The sequence below is a fragment of the Eleutherodactylus coqui genome, chromosome 2 (assembly GCF_035609145.1).
Source record: "Eleutherodactylus coqui strain aEleCoq1 chromosome 2, aEleCoq1.hap1, whole genome shotgun sequence".
Lineage (NCBI taxonomy): Eukaryota > Metazoa > Chordata > Amphibia > Anura > Eleutherodactylidae > Eleutherodactylus > Eleutherodactylus coqui.
Genome location: NC_089838.1, coordinates 300,005,278 through 300,020,090, shown reverse-complemented (window position 1 = coordinate 300,020,090; position 14,813 = coordinate 300,005,278). Strand labels below are relative to the sequence as shown.

The window sequence follows — 14,813 nt, the reverse complement described above, 5'->3', positions numbered from 1 at the left end:
GGAGGGGGGGATATTTTTTGGTGATGGAATGTTATATTTCACTGGGTCTTGTTTGTACAGTACACACGGTGCGAGAATGACATGTTATGGCTTCACACGATTTGCAGAATGATGCTTTTTTTTTGCACACCAATCGGCGTATTTTCTGTACTTTTTGCAAGGTATATTCATTTGCGTGCGGCAAACAAAGTTGTGCTAATTGTAATGGCTGATTCATCTAATGGCGTCCAGATCTGTTCTTTTCCAGCAGAATTGCGCAGTGTTTCACGCATCTCTCACATTTGCGCACCCCTCATTGATTTCTATGGGGACCTTTGCACAAATATGCAGAAAAATGAAGCATATTCTATTTTTTTTTTCACATGTAAAATACGTAAATGTGAAGGAACCCTTTTAAATCACTGGGCTGTATACTCTGCGTATTGCGCACGCAAATATATCCGTGTGAAACCGGTCAATACGATCACAACCATACCGAATCCATTTAACTTTTTTGCTCTAATACTTATAAAAAATTTGAAAAAATCTAATTCTTTTCTGCCGCCGACTTCTGAGCGCCATGTCTTTTTTATCTTTCAGCCGGCTGCACACGGGATGCCCAGCCGCCATCCATGCGTACCTGCCTTTCTTCTATCTCCTCTGTATGCGCAGTCCTGATTTTTTTTAATAACCTCTGCTTTTGGCTGCCTGCACACGGGCGGATTTGCATTGCGGAATCTGGAGTGGGCGTCCGCCTCCGGATCCTGCAGCAGATACCTGCCATAACATGCAATGGAAAAGCGTTTTTCCTGCCCACGAGCGGATATCAACTGCGATTTTCCGCTTGTGGGGGAAAAAATCGCAGCATGCCCTATTTTTAGGCGGGTTCCACATGTACGGCTTCCATTGAAGTCAATGGCAGCCGTCTGACCCTCTGCCCTTCCGCAATCATCATTGCGGAAAGATGTCGGGATCCGCATCAAAGCCCAGCGTTGGCGCAACATAATCTGTACTGTGCATGTGCGATGGCCGGCACTTTCGCAGTACAGAATCTGAAGAATTCGGACAGGTACGCGGGGGTCACCGCCTGGGCACAGGGTTGGATTCTGCTGCAGGGTCCAGCATGTGGAATCCGACCCGATTGTGTGTAGGCAGCCTTTCCCGCGTAATTGCCGAGAATCTGCGACCTTTCCGCAATGTCATTGCGCAGGGCCATGGATCAGATTGGCTTCAATGGAAATCGTCCTCGTGGAATCCAAGCAGAAATAGAACATGCTGCAATTTTACCTCCACGAGCGCAGCACCCGTGTGAATGAGGCCTAATAGTCAGAAATACATGGTAGCTGCTGTCATGACACCCAAATGCACCTCACTATCTCATTGAGGAGGGGCTGTTCGGAACTTCCAGTCGCCAATCGGGGGGATTTCAATGCCACTGACAGAATTGACAGTAACATATATCTTGTTATTTGTATAGCACCATTCTGCAGCGTTTTCAAGTAATTTTATCCCCCCACCACCACCACCACCAACCTGGGTACTCATTTTACCAACTTCGGAAGGATGGAAGTCAACCTTGAGCCGGCTACCTGAACCATGCAGGGATTGGACTCACAACCTTCAGGTCGTGAGCGAGAGCTTAGGACTGCATACTGCTGCCTTAACACTCTGTGTCACACGATTGGCGTGAATGTGAAAAACAGCTGACATCAGCCATGTATGGAGTGGGATCACTTCCCGATTCTACTGTATGCAATCCTCACACACCCAGAATATACATATACATCCTGGGGCATGATGGGATCAAAGCTGCAAAATGTGTAATAGTGCTGCATTTCTATGGGAAATGTGGCTTTTGGGGCTTTTCATACTCCAGGGCGGTGGTGCGACCTATGATTACAACCCTAAAGATGGATGGTATCGTAGAATTGCGAATGTACCAATAACTTCGTTTTAGGCTAGAGCCACACAGGAACTTTGTTCGCAACACAGTTCGGGTAGCAAAAGAGCGCGCTGCACTCTGCGACATTGCAAACTAACGAAAGTCAATACCGCCACATTACAGCTGGCAAGGTACAATCAGTTCAGCAAGTTTACACTTCAAACAGTTGTCGGTTGCACCAACTTGCGAGCCGCAACGCCACTACATTGGTTGCCATTTATTTGCAATGTCGCAGGGCTAACCATGCACCCAATGGTCGCACAAGCTGTGTTGCAGCTATAGACGCCATCAGCCCTAACATAATAGGAGAACCGCATGACAATTTGGACATTCATTCACATTGGCAGTTAGCGTGGTATGATGCCCGAGTTCCTTATGTTTAGTTATGTCTTGCTTCGAGTTTTCTGGTGCCACCTGTTGTTTGGTACTTCAGTCCATCCACCACTCTAGAGACCAGAGGTATCAAACACAAGGTGGATTCCATGAAAGATCCTTCAAAGAATACACTTTTGTGACCTATCCTTAGGATAACTGAGAGTATACACTGATGTGCCAAAAGTCATGGGACAGGAACTAATATCATGTAGGATCCCCTCTAGCTCAGCAGAGTGCAGCAACTCGACACAGACGTCTAGAGAGATACTGAGCCGTCTGGATAGCCCCCCACAGCTCCATGATATATGTAGGTTCAGGATCTCAGGTGTGAATGGACCTCTCTACCACATCCTATAAATGTTCGCATTGGGCTCATATCGGGTAAACGTGCGGGCTATACCATTCATAGGAACTCCTTAGAACAACTCTGGACAACTTGGGACCGAGGACATGGTGCATTATACCGCTGGAATATTTCATCATTGTGGGCGTGCATGAAGTCCATGAAGGGTCACCAAGCAGTGAAATGTAGCAGGCATCAGTCATTGACATGTTTAGACGGGCCAGTGGACCCGACTCATGCCATGAGAACACCCTGCACCAGTATGGAACCACCACCAGCCTGTACAGTGCCTTGTAGACAACTAGAGTCCATGGCTTCATGGGGTTTGTCCACACACATGAACCCTACCATCAGCCTGAAACAATGAGTTCTGTGACCCATCAGACCACACCAAATGTCATTAGTCCTTGAAGGTCCAATTGACAACCTCATGAGCCCAGGTGAGGCGCTGTGTCTGGTGTTGTGGTGTTAGTAGAGGCTCTTTGGTGGGTCTTCTGCTCCTATATCCCATGGAAGATACAAAACGCTGCACTGACCTGCAGAATATCCGCGTGGGGCATCCGGCACTGAACGTGAATGTCATTTCTGCTTGAGTCTCTTGTCTGTTTGCATGGGCAATTCAAGCCAAATGTTGCCAATTGCGATCGTAAGGCACCCGTGGGCAGCCAGTGCGCTGTCCACTGTGGGTGGTAATGCCTTCTATGATGTTTTCCCCATACATATGTGATACTCTGGACCGAGGAATGTTATGTGCCCGCACAACTTCGGGCACATAACTGCCTCATTCAAACTCCAAATATTAATGTCGCCTTGCCATGAGCACACTAGACAGTGTTCAGCCTCATTCATAAGATAACACCTCACAACTTAGGGCTCATGCACACGGCTGTGACGGGCTCTGCAAGCAGAATACTGTAGCGAAGTCCGTCACGGCGCCCGCCCCCCCCAAAGACCGCATACTCACCTCCCGGATCCGCTGTGTGACTCCCATATGACGTCCTTGCGCACATGCACAGTACAGCGCATGATGTGGCCGGCGGTGAAAGCGTATTCACGCTATACTTCCGCTGTGCTACAGCAGAAGTATAACATGATGGCCAGCTTCCATTGACTATAGTGGAGGCTGGACGCGTGTATTCCCACGGCAAATAGGACATACCGCGAGTTATTTCACGCTGCGGAATTCCGCAGCGTGAACATTCAGCTAATAGCTGCAGTGTAACGCAGCGGATTTCCGCTGCGGGGCGGAAATCTGGCCGTGGGCATTAGCCCTTAGGGCTCAGTCACACGGGCGAATCGGCACCCCTACACCGGCGCTGATGCGCCCGTGTAACTGACAGTTAGAAGACGGGCGTACCTGAAGACGGCCGTCTCTCTCCAGTGCTGATGAAAGAACACATGACCGGCAATGAAGAAGGTCACATGTTCTTACTCCTGGTGCTGCAGAGAGATGTCCGTCTTCAGGTACGGCCGTCTGCTGGCTACAGTAACACGGGCGCCGATGCGCCCGTGTGACTGAGCCCTTAGGGTGGGTTCAAACCTGCGTTATGACTTTGAGTCATAATTCTATCTTTCTGTTCCTTTTTTGGAGCAGAGAAATAGAATTAAAATAAAAATAAATGTTTCCATGTTTTTCCCGTTTGCTTCAATTCCATCAGGTTTTCGTTTTCTTAATTGAATAAATAGCGCAGTTTGCAGATCTCTGGTGTTTCCCATCTAATGTGGATTCACTCTGAAATTCATCCAAGTGATTTTATGCTGCGCTCCGGCGTCACAGCTCTAACTTCCATACAGAGAAGCTCCAGTCATGAAAGGGCCGGAGCTCTAATAAAGGACCATTCAGTGGATACGGAATGTCAGTGTCATTATTGTGTGCAATGCTTTTGGCTTCCCAGGGTACATAATGTAAGACGCACCTGACTACTGCAGAACTTGGAGCAAGGACATTGTCTTCCTTAAGAGTCATCGTAGACATTAGTCAATAACTCTTGTTCTTTGTTCTGCACTCAGAGGCATTAAGAACACTTGTGTGTCTTATGTAAGTGAAGACCATTGGTCAAAGTGTTTGACACTTTAGAGAAGTCTTAGGCAAGAGGTTGTTCTCCATCTCTAGTAATTGAGGCATGCCAGCCAAATACCAATAGGAGCCACAGAGATGGAAATAGCTCTAGACTTGACCATGGTCTGCAGGACAGAGCTACTAATTTGGTTCAAGTTGCCCACTGACCTTACCTTTCCTTATAGACCCCCAATGAGGAGGTCCAGATGTGACCTCAATGGTCAACGGATGTAAACAAAGTAATGCTCAGTGGAGTAACCGTTGCACCTCTGTAAGGAGACATTTGAGTTTTTTGATGAGCCAAGGATAAAAGTAAAAAAACACTAGTGCATCACATGGTTGGGTAGATCTTGACATTTAGCACTGCCGATAAACTAGAGTTGACTTGCAGATAATCTTGAGGGTTTACTCTCGGGGCAATTAGATTGGCCATTTTAAAGGTGTGCATTGGACGTCCTGAAGTTTCCACTAACGGCCAGTGATGTTATTTAGCATTTTTTGGGCTTTAGCTCCAGATACAACTGCATATTACACTGTACACCAAATGGCCCTTTTGTTAGATCCCCCTGCCCTTTCATGATTGGAGCTTCCCTGTTGGGATATGAGGCTCGTGACCCCGCAGTGCGGCATAAAATCATGTGACAAGTTTTCCGTGGATCAGTTTCAGTGTGACTCCACATTAGATGGAAAAATCCAGCGATCGGAGCGACTTCCAACAAGACCCGATCATCGGTACTAGACTAGCCGGGGACAGGATTTTCTACACTGCCAACCTTGTGGGGTTTTCTTGTGTAACAGTGTGGAGAGCATACCGAGAATGGTGTGATCGAGGGAAACCATCCAGCATGAGGGGATCCTGGGAACATAAATAACTTATTGCCGAAAGAGATCAGAGATGTCAAGAATTATTCTGATGAACAGATGCTGCGCAGTTAAGCAAATTGCAGCCAAATACAACGTTCGTGCTCCAACTAACATGTCCGAATGCACAGCTAGTCGTTCCTCAGCACGGATGGGCTATAACAGCAGACAACTATTTCCAGGAGCATTGCTGTCTAGGAGAAACAGAAAGGTGAGACTGCAGTGGGCAAAAAGTGCAAAAATTGTATCACTGAGCAGTAACATAGTAACATAGTAACATAGTATGTAAGGCCGAATGAAGACATTGTCCATCTAGTCCAGCCTGTCTATCCTACTGTGTTGATCCAGAGGAAGGCAAAAAACCCCAAGGCCAGAAGTCAATTAGCCCTTTTGGGGGAAAAATTCCTTCCCGACTCCCTAATGGCAATCAGACTGTTCCCTGGATCAACCCCTAATAGTTCCCAGTGGCAAAACATCTCCTGGTCAGATGGATCCAGATTTATGTTGCACCATGCAGATAGGAGGTCAGAATTTGGCACAAGCAGCATGAATCGATGACCCCTTCCTGTCAGCTGGTCAGAACATATCAGTACACCCATCTAATTTGCAATAGCTACAAGAAGCTTCCCGTCCGCAGGGGCCGATATTCTTGCCGAGTGGTTTTATCAGCTAGTGGAATCTCTGCCATGACAAACTGCTGCGGTTCTGAAGGGAAAGGAGGTCAAACCCGCTTCCAGATGGGGGTCTCCAATTAAGTGCCCACTCATGTATTGGTACCAGCTAATGTTCTGAACATTACATTAGGATCCCACATAGTGACTCAGGGTTTTTAATGTTTTTTTTTATCGTTTGCATATTCTGGGATTAGGAGCTCTGCAAAAACCAGCAATATCGATTGTCATTACGTGAAATAAGGGGTTAAGAAATTAATAGTCTGTAGCTTGCAGAAAAATATCCATTATTAAGTGTATCTGGCAGAAAATGTTATCAATAAACCTCTTGAAATGTTAGAAGTCTGTCCTCAAATATTTTCATGTCTAAGTAAGCGCTCTTAAAGGAGTCTGAGGAGCACTTCACAGCAGTGACGATACTGCAGGTCTGGGTATATATACCGGATTACAATTAGGACTTGGCATAAGTGCAGTATACAACCTGCTGATAGCTAAGAGGAAATAGGCAGCCATGGAGCAGAGAAAGATCGCGCTGATGGACACACCACCAGTGAGTGAACCTGGGAGATCAGACCCTATTAGATGCTCAGATTAGAAATAATGGGTATTATATTATAATAATGGGACTTCTATGGGTATCCATGATATGGCTCAGATCATAGTCGGCTAATCTCTTCATTATTTAGCATGCTGTATTGAGCTCGTAGTGCAGAATGTTCTAATGAGCCCATAGGAGAGTTTGTTGCATTGATAGCATGGTTTAGAATGCTCTTCTACACTCCTTATGGAGAATGATCTGCTTGTTTAGAACATTTGGTTTAGCTCATATGGAGCTAAAATACTCTAATAATATAATGGTTTAGAATGCTCAGTGTATCTCAGTGGATAATAACATACTTATAACATAATTTCAAATGCCCTTTTAGCTAAAACGTAATATCATGGTTTAGAATATTCAGTTATTGGTCTAGAATGTTCTAGACGTATGGTTACAATACTCCTCTAAATCATGGTGGATAATAAACTACTCTTTTAGAATGCACTTTTTAGTTCATAGTGGAGAATGATCTGCTAATAAGGTTCAGACTGCTCATTTTAGCACATAGTGGACAACAATCTACTAATATGCTGGTTTAGAATGCTATTTCGTCTCACAGTGGATTCTAATCTAATATCTTGATTTAGAATGCTCAAATTAACTCAGGGTGCTTTAGAATGCACTTTTAGCTCAAATAAAGAAAAGTCTACTGATATCGTGGTTTAGAAATTAGAATGCTTAGTTTATCTCAGTGGATAATAATGTACTCACATCATAATTTAGAATTCTTATTTAGATAGATATAAAGAATAATCACTGATATGATTTAGAATGCTCATATGTGGGTTTAGAATTCTCTATACTTATAATGGAGCACAATCTGCTGAGATGGTTTAGAATGCTCAGTTTAGGTCGTACTGGTTAATAGGTTACTAATCGTCATGGTTAGAATGCTCCTCTAAATCATGGTGGATAATTGATGACTCTTTTAGAATGTGCCTTTTTAGCTCATAGTGGAAAGTAATTTCATATCTTTATTTATAATGCTCAATTTAACTGACTTTTAGCTTTAAGTAAAGAGCAGTTTATTGATATCATGGTTTATATATTTAGTTTAACTCATAGTGGAAAATAGCGGCTTTATTATAATTTAGAATGCTCATTTAGCTAAGAATAAAGAATATGAACCACATTGATGTGGATTAGAATGCTCATTTAGATCTCCTATCGGAGAATAGTTTACTAAATGTCACAGTTAGAGTGCTCCTCTAAATGATGGCCGATAATAAACTACTCTTTTAGAATGCGCTATAATATACTTATATGGATTAGAGTGCTCATTTCAGCTCATAGTAGAGAGAGATCTGAATGATCTAGAGAATATTTTGCTGATTTCTCTATTTAGTTCCATCTAGTGTCCTCTCTTTCCTCCAGATATACTCAGAGCTGCTTCCGAACAGCCCCCGTATCCCGTGTCTCGGCGGTGTGAAGAAGCTCCTGTGTGTGGTGCTGGTTGTGGTAGTCCTGGTTGTGGTTCTCATTGGGGTCCTCTTGATGGGTCTACATATGAGCCAGAAACACACGGAGACGGTAAGATTTTAATTCACATATTGCCATTCATGTGGCAGTTCATTGTCCACTCAGATCTCTGGTAATGGAAAAGTCATGGAGCACTCACACAGGGGCGAGAGCGAGTCGCTCCCACCATGCATCGCACATCACATGGACACTCTGCCTGTGTGCTGTGTACCGCAGCAGGTATTCGACTGTAGATCAGCAGCGGAAAGCCCAACTCCAGTCCTATTTGGTGCAGATTTTTTAGCGGGTTTTATTGCATATTTCACTGTGTTATTCACCCCCTTATTGCAGCAGAATTGGGTATAAAATTGAAGTGCTGCGGAATTAAATTTTGCACCGCATGCCAATATCTGCACAGGTTTTGTGCGGATTATTTCCGCAGCTTGTGGATGAGATCTACAACATTTCACCCATTTTGCTGCTACTGTAAATGCCGCAGAATTTACGTGTGGAGGGTCCGCATGGAAATTCTGCGGGAAATCCGCCATGTCTAGACCCCTCTTAGGGCTTCTTGTATAGATAGGTTTTTTGGGAAAGTTTTCTTTGGCTTGTACAAAAGTGTCATGAATTTCATGTGTTCTTTTTACAAGCGTTTTTAGATTGCTTTTTTTCTATTCTTACATTTTTACATGCATTTTTCTAGTCCTACATAGAATCCTAAGGGGAAATGCATGACAAAAATAGGCTAAGGCTAGATCATGTTGCATTTTAGAAAAAAAATAAAAATAAAATAATGACCCAAAAAGTATAAAAAGTGAAGAAAAAGAACACAAAACACCTCACTGTTTATAGTGGCTTTTCATCACTTGCTATAAACTGACAACTGACCGCAGTATCATTGGAAAACAGTGCCAGGAAAAATGCTGCAAAGAACTCTATGGGGGTATTTAGAAGGCTGTGCAGCGCGACTGTGGCATACAAAAGTCACATCTTATCGTGCACCCAAAGTTGCACAAAATTTGTAACTTTTTGCTCTCGCGTATTTCTAAAAAACGTTTATAATTTTTTTTGGAGGGCAGGGAGAGAAAACACAATTATGCACATTTTTTTGCAGCGTAATCATGTAGCATAAATGACATGATAAGTTTTTTTTCTGTGGTCTGGTACAATTGCAATGATACCAAAATTCGAATAATTTTTTTTAGGTTTTTCCTTTTTTGTGCAATAAAAACTCTGTTTATAATTTTTTTTTTACATTGTGAAGAGGGTTTTCTAAACCCTGTGTGGAATGTTTTGGTTGCCCCCTTCTCCCTCATTAAGAAATAAACTATATATACTGCACTGAAGGGCAGTTTGCCTGTATTCTGCTTGTGCACAAAACAGCAAGGTAGCAGCATACCCACACCAGAACAGCTCAATGAATAACTAATAATAATCTTTATTTATATTGCGCCAACATATTCCACAGTGCTTACCAGAACCAAGCTTGTAACATAATTACAACACCAGAACCAAGCTTGTAACATAAATACAACACCAGAACCAAGCTTGTAACATAAATACAACACCAGACACAAGCTTGTAATATAAATACAACACCAGAACAAGCTTGTAACATAAATACAACACCAGACACAAGCTTGTAACATAAAGACAACAACAGAACCAAGCTTGTAACATAAATACAGCACCAAAACCAAGCTTGTAACATAAATACAACACCAGAACCAAGCTTGTAACCTAAATACAACACCAGACACAAGCTTGTAACATAAAGACAACAACAGAACCAAGCTTGTAACATAAATACAGCACCAGAACCAAGCTTGTAACATAAATACAACACCAGAACCAAGCTTGTAACCTAAATACAACACCAGACACAAGCTTGTAACATAAATACAACACCAGAAACAAGCTTGTAACATAAATACAACACCAGACACAAGCTTGTAACATAAATACAACACCAGAAACAAGCTTGTAACATAAATATAGAACCAGAAACAAGCTTGCAATATAAATACAACACCAGAAACAAGCTTGTAACATAAATACAACACCAGAACCAAGCTTGTAACATAAATACAAAAAAAAACCAAGCTTGTATCATAGATACAACACCAGATACAAGCTTATAACATAAATACAGCACCAGAAACAAGCTTGTAACATAAATACAACACCAAAAACAAGCTTGTAACATAAATATAGAACCAGAAACAAGCTTGCAATATAAATACAACACCAGAAACAAGCTTGTAACATAAATACAACACCAGAACCAAGCTTGTAACATAAATACAAAACCAGAACCAAGCTTGTATCATAAATACAACACCAGATACAAGCTTATAACATAAATACAGCGCCAGAAACAAGCTTGAAACAGAAATACAACACCAGAACTAAAGTCACAGCATAAACACAGTGCAAACCAATCATATAAGTAATTATTTTGACTTTTGTATCTCTCTGCCTTTAGATTTTCCAGATGTCTCTACATGATGGAGCGGATCCCAAGCTAAAAAGTGCCGGTGTGGCAACCTTCCACCTTGACACTGGCATTGACAAGTCAGCTAGTGTTGTGTATGACTACAGCAAGGTATGGTGATCATTCCTACGGTAGAGGCAGACACAACAGGAAATAATAAGCATTAATCAGAGAGGCTCCGACAGCGGAGTGGCTGGCGATAGATGGAAAGAATACCCTGTCGGACGTCTTCTGACATTGGAGCTGTACAAGTTTCAAACAGAATGTAGGAACACGTCAGACACTGGATTGGAAAGGGTTAACTAGGCTCAATGACTCCTCATGGATAATGGCACCCACTAATTATACTTCCTTTACCAGCTGTCTACATGTACTGCATCAGATATTTCTACATACATGTGGTGGTTCAGGGGTTAGTGATAATATTTTTGTAATATTCTTGGTGGTCTAGGGTGCTCCTAGTTACCTAATGGCTGCTGACAACTAGGCTCATTCTATAAGCTGTGTCTATATTTCCAGCTGCTGATCTGCACTCGCCCCCGGCCCGGACACGCATGTTACATTACACATATGGAACCAGAAAGCATACAGAGTCTCCAGTACGTTGCAGAAAATGTGCTGAGCAAGGTAAAATACTAGACGGCAAATATCACAGGGCGGCCTTCCAACGAGACGCGGAACTGTCACCAGCGAACGTATCACTTTATCAGCCCTATCAAGTTATGTATCTATTGTTTGTAGAAATCCCCATTAAATGTATTAACAATTATATATATTTATCAGCACTCGATACTGAAGTCTTACAACAATTAATCAAAGGCTTATTAGGCCCGTTTCAGATAAGCGTATTGTAAAGCGTCTTCAATACAGATCCACATTCGGGATGTGTAATAGATGACATTATATCGCATGTCACCAGTACTTCATCAGTTTTTTACCCCCCGATGTGGGGGTAAATACGGAAAAATAGGTCATGCTGCGTCAAAAAAAAAGGAGCCGTGAAAAATGTGACCATGTGAACAGTTAAAATTAATGAGCTCCTTCACACAAGCGTAAGCGCAATTGCGTGCACAACTTTTATGCGCTATAAACGAGTCTGTTTTGCGTGCGTGTCGGTATATTTTGCTGTACTTTTTATGCCCGTAAGGCATGTTCTTTTGCGCGGGGGACATAAACACACATTGATTGAAATGGCTAATTAGTCAAATTAGTTCCAGATGTGTTCTTTTTCCTGCGCAATGACACAGTGTTTCACGCATCTACTTGTGTATTTAGCGCCTTTGCGCATCCCCCATTGACATCTATGAAGACCTATGGTACGCAAATACGCAGAAAGATAGTGCAGCTTCTATCTTTTTTTGTGCAGCTGAAATGCACAAGTCAAAATGGGTTCTATTCCTGCGTATTGCGTGCGCAACATTTGCGCGTGCAAATACGGCCGCATAAAGCTGGCTTAAGGTGTATTTTTGTGCGCACATTTTGGCCGGGTTTAGTTAGTCCAGCTTGCTGCGTTGGATGTATATATGTATACTGGCAGGTGGGGGACTATGGTTGCAATTTTAGTCCCGAGCTCAGAGAGTAGTTTAGCTGAGTTTCCCTAATCTATAGTTGGTGTCATTGTAATAGAAATATAATTTTTGCATCTATGGATATTATATAATTTTTTTCTTTTTTGCTTAGCTGGGCTCTGAGGCTGCCAACCAGAATGACCCCCATAAGCTGGTGACTGATCCTTCCATCCTGGGCACTACCATTCGAGTGCTATGCGGAGATCTGCCAGTCTACTGGACCTAACGGATGGCAACCTTTGGCGATCAGACTTGGATCAATGTCCTCCACACAGCTCTACCTGCCTTGTCCAGACCTGTAACCTAACACCATGTACATGCATTCACTAACTTTACACATCTGTCCACACATTAGTATGTGTAGAGCAAGCTACCTGCCAGGCACAGCCTATAGACTATATACTTACACTATACTTATACATACGGTCCATTGTACAATGACTCCCACTACTATTGGCCCCTGTGCCACGCATCTTACTGCCCAAATATAGACTGCCCTATTTGTACCACCACCCAAAGAGTCAAACGATGCACTTGTTGCTAATAAGCCCCCTAGTGTACACACTTGGTCTCTGCCTGTGCTTGCTTTCTTCTATTTGGAGCTCCATTCTTGGATGCCATATACACATTTGTACATGTAATGTGTATTTTGTCCTGTCTGAAATGTATTATGAAAAATGACATTCAAGTCAAAGTTTTGCAAAATTAAACTTTTCATATTCAACTAAGACTGAAATCTATTGACTTGATGCATCCAGATGTGATTCTGTACACTTATTGCTATGTATGATTGAATGTGAATGTAAATTAACTATCACCAAAAGAAAATCCGCCAGTGCATTAAAACTGCACCCTATCAACATTCTCAGTGTATGTTCACACGTTACACAAATGCTGCAAATTTTACAACCGGACGATCTGCAGCATTTACAGTACAAGGCATGGGTTACGTTCATGTGGGCAAGTGAGCACCGGGCCCACACAAACGTTACCAAAGATAGGGAACACCAGGTGAAACAACCACTAATTAAAACCTCTCCCTATCTTCTACAAAGGTCCTAATAAAGGGCGGCACAGTGGTCTTTGGAACTGGGCCCTTGCTGCCCCTAGGCACCCACGCTAGGACACATACACATGCCACCACTGACAGGGACAACTGGACAGGATAAGCTGACACACAGAGCCATAATCACACCATACAGCAGCCAATATACAAACACTAGTAGCAGATGTTAATGCTATAAATACCAGGTATTTGTTGACATTTTGGCCAAAATATGAAAGCTAGTGGGCCACGTCAAGGCTCCCAGCAATACTGCTAGTCCCTACACTAACCAGGAGTTCAGCAACATAACCAAACAAAACCACAAGACGCAAACCTTTCTTGCAGCCACCACACATAGAACCTGCTCACACCACACAGAGAGAGAGAATGAGAACAGAGACAGCTGACCACACCCACACCTGGGAAGAAAGCTCTATGTGTACTGACCTGGAGTGATTGGCTGACTGGAGACACACCCACACCTGGGAAGACAGCTTTATGTGTACTGACCTGGAGTGATTGGCTGACTGGAGACACACCCACACCTGGCAAGACAGCTTTATATGTACTGACCTGGAGTGATTGGCTGACTGGAGACACACACAGCCAGCATAATCCCCACACTTGAGCAGGAGAACTCCAGAGCACCTATAGAACCACAGATCTCAGAAGACAGATGTGACAGCGTGTGGCTAGAACCTTAACAAATCTCATCCAAATGATGCAGAAAAAGTACATGTGGAATCCACAGCAGAATTGACACACATTTTAAATCTACAGTATGTCAATGGTTTGCCGCAGATCTCACCCTTTGCGTAACATCTGAGCATACCTGCACCAAAATCTAAGGAAAATCCACACCATCCACCAATGGATCTTGCTGCTGTGGATTTCCTGCTGTGGTAAAATCCACAGTGGTTCCATTCACTTGCAGATACCTAAGGCCTCATGTCCATGGACGGATCAGATTCGGTACGCGGGAGCCCACAGCGGAATCCAACCCTGCCCGTGGCTAAGGACACTGCGGGTCTTCTGCTTACCCATCTGGGTCTCTATCTTCTTCACTGCGGATGTATGCGAAGGGCCGGCCCGCCACCGCACGTGTCTTCTTTAAACTTCTGCTTTCCCGCGGAATCCATGGCCCATCTGTAATTGAATTACGGAGGGGCCGCCAATTGGACGGCTTCCATTGCCGCCCATGTGAGAAGCCGTTTATGCAGGGTCCGCACTGAAATGGAGCATGCTGTGATTTGTTTTCCAGACCAAAAGATCCGCAAATCAAATCTGCATGCTTTATTTCATTTCGGATGCCCATGTTTCCCTATGGACGGCTTGATTCGCGGGTCTTCCGCAAATCAAACCCTCCCGTGGACATGAGCCCTAGGGCTAGGTGCACACAAGGAGGAACTGTAAGTTGTAT

The 14,813-nt window shown here is 43.4% G+C and overlaps 1 protein-coding gene across 1 annotated transcript; it reads left to right on the top strand.

The window, feature by feature from the left end:
• Positions 1-6,704: 6,704 nt before the first annotated feature.
• LOC136610850 (surfactant protein C-like) lies at positions 6,705-13,076 on the top strand. The gene is made up of 5 exons (XM_066590046.1): positions 6,705-6,780; positions 8,203-8,358; positions 10,772-10,891; positions 11,300-11,407; positions 12,461-13,076. Exons 1-5 carry the CDS (start codon positions 6,742-6,744, stop codon positions 12,572-12,574), a joined length of 537 nt encoding a protein of 178 aa, XP_066446143.1. The 5' UTR covers positions 6,705-6,741; the 3' UTR covers positions 12,575-13,076.
• Positions 13,077-14,813: the final 1,737 nt, after the last annotated feature.

Bases quoted from the DNA above. Each gene is read 5' to 3' on its own strand.
- LOC136610850 (XM_066590046.1), top strand. From the start codon at position 6,742: ATGGAGCAGAGAAAGATCGCGCTGATGGACACACCACCA. The intron at 6,781-8,202 runs GTGAGTGAACCT...TCTTTCCTCCAG, and splicing joins CGCTGATGGACACACCACCA to ATATACTCAGAGCTGCTTCC. The intron at 8,359-10,771 runs GTAAGATTTTAA...CTCTGCCTTTAG, and splicing joins GCCAGAAACACACGGAGACG to ATTTTCCAGATGTCTCTACA.